At 34.6% G+C, this 8,515-nt stretch overlaps 1 protein-coding gene across 1 annotated transcript; it reads left to right on the top strand.

Moving 5' to 3' along the window:
- The first annotated feature begins 419 nt into the window (after window positions 1-419).
- Window positions 420-3,765, top strand: LOC131079572 (meiotic recombination protein DMC1 homolog). The gene is made up of 15 exons (XM_058017556.2): window positions 420-584; window positions 659-741; window positions 878-969; window positions 1,062-1,133; window positions 1,248-1,286; window positions 1,769-1,826; window positions 1,905-1,950; window positions 2,075-2,120; window positions 2,268-2,329; window positions 2,464-2,530; window positions 2,653-2,745; window positions 2,835-2,903; window positions 3,009-3,087; window positions 3,170-3,336; window positions 3,409-3,765. The coding sequence occupies exons 1-15, from the start codon at window positions 559-561 to the stop codon at window positions 3,451-3,453; spliced, it is 1,044 nt and encodes a 347-aa protein (XP_057873539.2). The 5' UTR covers window positions 420-558; the 3' UTR covers window positions 3,454-3,765.
- Window positions 3,766-8,515: the final 4,750 nt, after the last annotated feature.

Genomic DNA, 8,515 nt, shown 5'->3' with positions numbered 1-8,515 from the left:
CCTCTCTCCATCTATCCAGCTCACACTTAGTCGCTTCCTAAAGAGAATGCTAATGCTCTCACTAGGTCTAAGCCAATTGATGATTCTAACCCCAATTATATTTTAAAGAAACCTAAAGATCAAGATCCTCCACCTAACATAGCCCTAACTACTTAATTGTTTTTGTAGTGTTTCAAGATTAGGCCCATTTATTTTGGTAGTTCTATTTTAAAACTAAGCCATTTTGCTTGACTCGTGAGTATGCCTCGTTCCATCCTCTTTTTAAAATATTTTATTCTTTTATTTATTTTAATGTTAAAAGAGTTAAATGTGGGCGTTTTATCCCATAAAGAAATTAATACATTGCTTGGACAATGATTTGATTGTGATAATATTGTTTTATATAGACAATCTTGAAATAAAAAGAATACATTCCCCAAGAAAAAAACAAGTTTGAAGAAGCCCATCCTTGTGCAGTATTTAAAGGGAGGGTAGAGTCTGAAACAGAGTATACTGGCTAGTTGAAAAGATTGTTTTCTATTCTGCAGTCTGCGACTTTGCTCACAATAAACAGCAAATATGACAGTGGAACGCATGGAATTCAGGTAAGTTCCCCACCTTGAGGATGATAAGATGGAAGTAATAAGTTATTGACAAAAAATTATTGTGAAAACTGCAGACCAGAAGATCAACAGCTTCAGCTGATTGATCCTGAGCAAGAAATCGAGGAAGAAGACGACTCTTTTGAGTCTATAGACAAACGTATTTTCATAGACGCTTTAAGAACTTTCTTTTGAGTTATTGTACTGAACTTTATCTTTAGCCACATAATCGTTTGTGGAAATTAATAATTAAGCTCAATATTTGCTGGTATTAGTACTAATCTTGTAGTTTACAGTCACAGTGCAGGGGATTAACGCTGGAGACGTGAAGAAGCTCCAGGATGCAGGCATTTACACATGCAATGGCCTGATGATGCATACAAAGAAGGTTCCATTAATCTCGTCAATACTCTTCGTGTTTTATCTTATTTTCGTTTCCAGAAATTAATTTCAAAATTATTGTATCAAATGTTTGCGCAGAGTTTGACAAGCATTAAAGGACTTTCTGATGCAAAAGTAGATAAAATATGTGAAGCTGCCGAGAAACTTGTCGTATGTTCAGCAAATCTTCGCTATTATTTTTTTAAATTATATAACTGAAACCTTCCTATTAAGATTTAAGTTGATTTGCTCGAATTCACCGGTTACTTGCGATGTCTTTGACAGAACTTTAGCTATATGACTGGAAATGAAATTCTTATGAAGGTATGGGCTCCGCTGTATCTTGTAGTATTACTACACTCATATTTTCTTATTCACAATTTATTGTTTAAAATTTGTGTGGATGACTTTTGGATTTGCTTGTATTTTGAATATTTAAAGATCCATTTTCAGTTAACGGTATCCGTTTCCTCGTCCATGGCTTTATTATTTATAATTAACAGGTAGCTCTCTTGAATTTGAATCGTGCACATTTAAAGATTAATTGTTAGTTCTCGGTGTCGCTTTCAAATTCTTATAAACTATTCATATTCAACGATCTTCAAAGTTTATTTAATTTGTCCAATTTTTAACCAGAGTTAGTTCTCTTTGTCGCTTTAAAATTTCGGTAATATATTCACCGATCTTCAAAGTTTATTTAGTTTTTCGAAATTTTAACTGTACAACGTAGTTTTTCTCTGAATCTTTTGCTTGTTTGGCTTTGCTCAAATTTGCTTGAAATAACGAGGAATATTTCACTCTCACAGCGAAAATCTGTTGTCAGAATCACAACTGGAAGCCAAGCTTTAGATGAGCTTCTTGGTGGTAAGTTGCTATAAAATTTGCTACAGAAATTTAAAGATATGGAATTTATTTAGATAATGATCTTGTTTTTGGCCAAAGGTGGAATCGAAACGCTAGCAATAACAGAAGCTTTTGGAGAATTCAGGTGATTTTCTGTCTCTCTTAAAGTTGGATGGAATTGAAAGAATAATGTAAAGGAGAAAATATTTGTGGAATATCTGCTTACTTAACTCAGAAAGTGATAGAATTGGGAATTTCATTCCTTGCAGAACTGGAAAAACTCAACTAGCTCACACACTTTGCGTTTCGACTCAGGTTTCTAGAAAATCTTGTCAAATTGAATGTTTAAAAAAGCAAATTAAAAAAATTCATTTCTAAAATTCTTACTGTGAATCTTATGCCTTTATTCAATTGTGAATTGAATTTCTCTTACTTAATTTGACATTCATTGAACGAAATCAGCTTCCGCTTAGCATGCACGGAGGCAATGGAAAGGTCGCTTACGTCGACACCGAGGGAACCTTGTATGCCTTGCAATGTCGAATTTCCACTACTTTAAATTCCAAATTTAAGAAAATCAAGTACGAGTATTCACTGCTTGAGAGATAATCTAAGAAAAAATATGAAACGACTTATCATTGTTCTTTGACATTTTCAGCCGACCAGATCGTATCATATCAATTGCAGAACGTTTTCGAATGGACTCTAACGCTGTCCTTGACAATGTATTCCATTTTCATTGCAATTTCTATCATACCTTTATTTCCTTGAGCATAAGGATTTTAGTTTTTCAGTTGCAAAACTTTCATTGTCATGTTCTATTGTCTTAAAATCGAATGGTTTTCAGATAGTTTATGCTCGTGCATACACTCACGAGCACCAGTTCAACTTGTTGGTTGGCCTCGCTGCAAAGATGTCGGAAGAACCTTTCAGACTCCTTGTATCTACTTTCTCCACCTTCACCAATTTTACATGATAATTTATTTTTGGGTCAAAGTTAAGCTTTGTAATGATCCCCGTTCTAAACAGATCATAGACTCGATAACTGCTCTGTTTCGAGTAGATTTTACCGGTCGAGGGGAGCTTGCAGAGCGCCAGGTAAAATTAGCCATTTTCACTTTAACCCTAACTGTAACCCCAATTCCCCTTCCTAATATGTTACAGGATGGTTCTACTTTCTAACGTTGGGAGGTGTGATAACAGCAAAAGTTAGCGCAAATGCTTTCGCGACTTATAAAGATTGCAGAAGAATTTAACGTGGCTATATACATGACGAACCAAGGTATGGTGGGTACAATTTGATGGCAATTAATTGTTTTTTGGGCGGACATTGTGATCTGAGAAAAAATGTGGTGAATGGGCAGTGATTGCTGATCCGGGAGGAGGTGTATTTGTGACGGACCCGAAGAAGCCAGCAGGGGGTCATGTGCTGGCGCATGCTTCCACTGTCAGGCTTATGTTCCGCAAGGGCAAAGGAGAGCAACGGATCTGCAAAGTTATCGATTCCCCCAATTTGCCAGAAGCTGAAGCCATATCCTTTTGTTCGCATTTATTATTTATACAATCGCTAATTAACGTTTACTTTCCTTAATTCATGCTTCACGTTTTTCAGATAACAGGAGGGGGCATTTGTGATGCTAAAGACTGACTGACCCTCATGCATGGGTTGATGACTTAACAAAATCTCATACAGATCTAGAGTCTAATGAGCAATCTACTATACTGCTTTCCAAACACAATAGAATGCAATGCACAAGGACAGAACACAGCCTTTTCTCATTTCCCTTCCAAGTGGTTTCCATCAAAATGCGTGAAGAGCGGCTGCTTTGATGTGTATTCTGAACTTCTACCTTAATTTCAATATAAAAATATGATATAAAATACCTACCGACGCGGCTTGGGGTGGGGCGTCGAACATGAATAAAAAGGACGTCTTTCAATGGAGACTATTTGTTTTTTTTATGTCTTTCTTTTAATTTCTCAACTTATAGCGTTGCTATTCTTATCACAAAATATGTCAATTTAACAAAATTATTATTATTGAGTGATTTTTACATTTTAAATGTTTTTTCTAAATATTATTTTAATTAAAAATGTAGTTTAATTGATTAAATTTATCTTTTTAATTATAATGTTCACTGAGATTAAAATCTTTTATAGTTGTAATAAGTAAGATCTGAGATCATTATAGTGCTTAAAATAATTTTGGGAGAATGGATATCTTCCATTCTTTGACTCTCAAGTGAAAAATAAATCAATTCTAAATTTGTATTTCCATATCAAATTGTAAAAATGATCTTAGTTTAACACAATACTTTTAAAAATATAGATAAAATGTAAGAAATAAGATATTAATTATTTTTTTGTTATTAAAAAATAAATATAATAAAAAATGACATAAATTGGCACTCATCATAATAATTTAATGCATATAATTAACTAAAATTATATAATTGTAATGATGAAATTTGATACCTTTACAAATTTTTATTTAGGTTTGTCTATTTTGAAAGAATAGTTTAATCTATTGATATATTTTTAAAAATATAACTTTGTGTAAAAGTTAGACCCCTTCCTCCATGTCCTTATTCTTACTCTTTCATTTAGATTAATTTCTAAACATTTAGCTCTAACCTCTTTCTATTAATATTCTTTAGATAGAACCCCTCAAGGCATAAATAATTATTTCTTCTAAAAAATATAAGATTTCAAGTAAATCAAGATGTTTTGTAATTAGGAAACCCTATTGTGACAACACCAATTTATTTTTACACATTTAGCTGCTACCTAATCTATATACATATACACTTTGACATATTTTCTCCAATTTAATATTTATTATTCTTGTCCATGCGCTCATCCCCATACATACACTATCCATTATGATTTGATTGCTTCCATATCTTAAATCATTTCTAGGTTATAAGACCAATTTTAAAACTATATATTTGACCCTTAAAATTTTACACTTCAAATATAATTTGATTGGTCGATTCCCATTTTAAGAGCAACTAAACACATGTTTGCATGATTTATAGTTGTCCTTGTATTTTAAGGCATTCAATTATTATTTTTAATCATTTTATATTGGTCAAGCTTGTCTAATCATTCGTTTATAAAAAAGTATGAGCAAAACACTTAAATTGGTATAATAAAATGCACCTAGATCTATAATCATCCTAAGACATTTACACAATTGAAGCTTATTTTTAATCATTGGCACAATCATAGTTCATTAATCCCTTTTCAAGGGTTGACCTAGGAGAATGTAAACTAAAGTGATATAGCAACCCTCTAAAGGTATTTGTAAATACTGTTGATCCATATAACATACTAGACAAAGTGAATTTTTAAATGAAGTAGGAATTAGAACCACACACTATGCTAGATAGCTATATAAGTAGAGGTTAGATCCATGTCTATGAAAGTGAACCAATCATGGATTAAACTATAATATAAAAAATCGATGATTCAAATCTTAATGTGAAGTATGAATTGAAATCTTTTATTTTTCATCTCAAGACACTAATAATTTAGTGCATCAACAAAATTCTTCTTCTTTAAACACATAGCTAAATGATTTAACTTATCACATTCAATTTGTGTGCAAGTCATTTTTTAATTTTCTAATATGTGTACCCATAATTGCATCATCAAAATTAATATATGCTTTAATTACTTACATTAATTAATTAATCTAAATAACATCATTTTATTTAGGGAAATTAGTCCTTTACAATATATTATTAAGGGTATGTGCATGATCATGAGGGCGGGAAAAAACGCATTTTAAACTTTGCCAAACTCACCAAATTTTGCTTTGACTTTTTCTTAAAATTTGAATTTGGTTTGGTGATACCAAACCAAAATAGATATTTTAACGGATATCCGATATTAACGGATATCCATTTTGTGACATTATTATTGTGATGCCATGTTTTTCCAAATTGGATATCCGTTTTGGAAACGGATATCCATTTTGCTCAACATAAAAAACATACTTTAGTAAAATGGGCATAACTTTTGCGTTTCTTATCAAAATTTCAATCTTTTATAGGCATTGGAAAGGTAGTTCAAACCTATCAAATGGATAAGGTAATTTTATTATATTATAGACCAAAAAATAATTTAAATTATTTTAATTTAATCCTTCATTTTTAAAACTTTAAATACTCACAAATTTTGCATACAAAGCCTCTTTTTTTTTTTCCTATCACCTCCTTTATCTATCACTTGTCTATATATACTTCTATAAATATATTTTATCTATCTCTTTCTTATCTACTTATCTCACCCCTTTTCTCATCCCATCTAGATATTTCCCAAGTTACATACATCTCTACATATATCTCCCTCTTTCTATTCCCATCTCTTCCTCTCCCACTATATCCGTGTCACTCCTTATTTCTATCTCTCTCTAATAATCTCTCTTCTCTTTATTTATCTTCCTCCTCTACCTTATCTTGCCTATACCTATTTAGTACTTGTCTCTATCACCTCCTTTCTCTCCCTATCTTGTCCCCTCCATCTCTATATCCCTATAGATCTATCTTTATGTATATATATATCTCATTATCTCTAAATCTTACTTATTCACTCCATCTCTCCCTCCATTTGTCCTACTCTCACTATCACTTTCTATCCATATCTATCTCTATCTGCATCTTCGCATCTCTATCTCTTTCCCTACCAATCTCTCTTTCTATATGTCCCTCAATCTTTATACATCTTCCTCTATACATGACTAATCTACCTCTCCCTCTCTTTCTCTATCACCCTCTATGTATCTCTCCCTTTCTTTACCTTTATCTCTTTATCTACTCCCTCTCCATATATCTTGGGTTCTCTCCCTCCATCCTTCTCTATAGCCCCTATATATCTCTCTATATCTCCCTCTTTCTCTCTCCCTCTCTATCCATCCCTATCTATAATCTCTATTTTTCTCTTTATCACTCTCTTGCACTATCTACATCTCTCTATCTATCAATATTCCCCTTCCTTTATATCTCTCTATCTCTTCCCTTATTGTATCTCTCTCTTTACCCCTCTCTATCCATTTTTTCTTTATCTCTTTATATATTTATCTTTGTGTTTACCTCTCTCTTTCTCTATATATTTTCATCTATCTCTCCCTTTATCTTCATTATGATCTTGAACTTCCTCTCTCCTTTTCAATCCCTAGATAAGTCCTCCCTCTTTCTATCCCTAGATAAGTCTCCCTCTTTCTATCCATCCTTGTCCTTCATTATTTATCCCTCTCTCTCTATAGTCCTTAATATCTATATCTCTATTTATGTCTCTATCCTCTCTCTATTTCTCCTTTTATCTCGTCTACCTCTCATTATCCCTCTCCTCTCTCTTTATTTGTATCCCCCTCTCTATCTCTCTTGTAATCTATGTAGATACCTGCCTCTCCCTATTGGTAATAGATCTTGATTATCTTTCTAATTTTAATGTCTTTTTGTCAGCTATATTTGGATCTTAGTTCTTGATGAGGTGTGTGGAGTATCTTTCCCCCTATGAATTTTATTGCTAAGGAGGAAGGGGGGAGAGAGGGGGGGAGATATGGGTGAGAGTGATAGAGATTGTGAGACGGAGAGATGGGGGAGAGAAGTGGAGAGAGATAGGGGGAGACAAAGAGAAAGAGAGGGTAGGGGGAAGAGGGAAGTATCAACCAAAGGGAGAGGAAAACAAAGGTGAGAGGAGAGAGAGAGAGAGAGAGAGAGAGAGAGAGAGGAGAGAGAGAGAGAGAGAGAGAGAGAGAGAGAGAGAGAGAGAGAGAGAGGGAGAGAGAGAGAGAGAGAGAGAATTAGGGGGTAGGAGGAGAGGGGAGAGGGGGAAAGTATCAACAAAAGGAGAGGAAGAGGCAAAGAGAGGTTAGAGAAAGAGAAGGTTATTAGGTAGGATAGAGAATGAGAGAGAGATAGAGAGAGTTGGGGATAAATAGGGGGTAGGAGGAGAGGGGAGAGGGTAAAGTATCAACAAAGGGAGATGAAAAGAGGGGGTTATAGAGAGAGAGAGAGAGAGAGAGAGAGAGAGAGAGAGGAGAGAGAGAGAGAGATGAGAGAGAGAGAGAGAGAGAGAGAGAGAGAGAGAGAGAGAGAGAGAGGAGAGAGAGAGAGAGAGAGAGAGAGAGAGAGAGAGAGAATTAGGGGGGTAGGAGGAGAGGGGAGAGGGGAAAGTATCAACAAAAGGAGAGGAAGAGGCAAAGAGAGGTTAGAGAAAGAGAAGGTTATTAGGTAGGATAGAGAATGAGAGAGAGATAGAGAGAGTTGGGGATAAATAGGGGGTAGGAGGAGAGGGGAGAGGGTAAAGTATCAACAAAGGGAGATGAAAAGAGGGGGTTATAGAGAGAGAGAGAGAGAGGAGAGAGAGAGAGAGAGAGGAGAGAGAGAGATGAGAGAGAGAGAGAGAGAGAGAGAAGAGAGAGAGAGAGAGGAGAGAGAGAGAGAGAGGGTAAAGTATCAACAAAGGGAGATGAAAAGAGGGGGTTAGAGAGAGAGAGAGAGAGAGAGAGAGAGATGGTTTCCTAAGGGGTCATATGGTCTTTCTAACACATGTGTGGTCCTTTAGGACCACCATATGACCCCTAACGACACCATATGACCCCTTAGGACACCATATGACCTCTCACAACACCATATGGAACCTTAGGACCATATGATGTTCATATGGTTTCCTAAGGGGTCATATGGTGTTATAATACATGT

The sequence above is a fragment of the Cryptomeria japonica genome, chromosome 9 (assembly GCF_030272615.1).
Source record: "Cryptomeria japonica chromosome 9, Sugi_1.0, whole genome shotgun sequence".
NCBI classification, from domain to species: Eukaryota; Viridiplantae; Streptophyta; class Pinopsida; order Cupressales; family Cupressaceae; genus Cryptomeria; species Cryptomeria japonica.
This window is presented reverse-complemented; position numbering and strand designations above follow the sequence as displayed.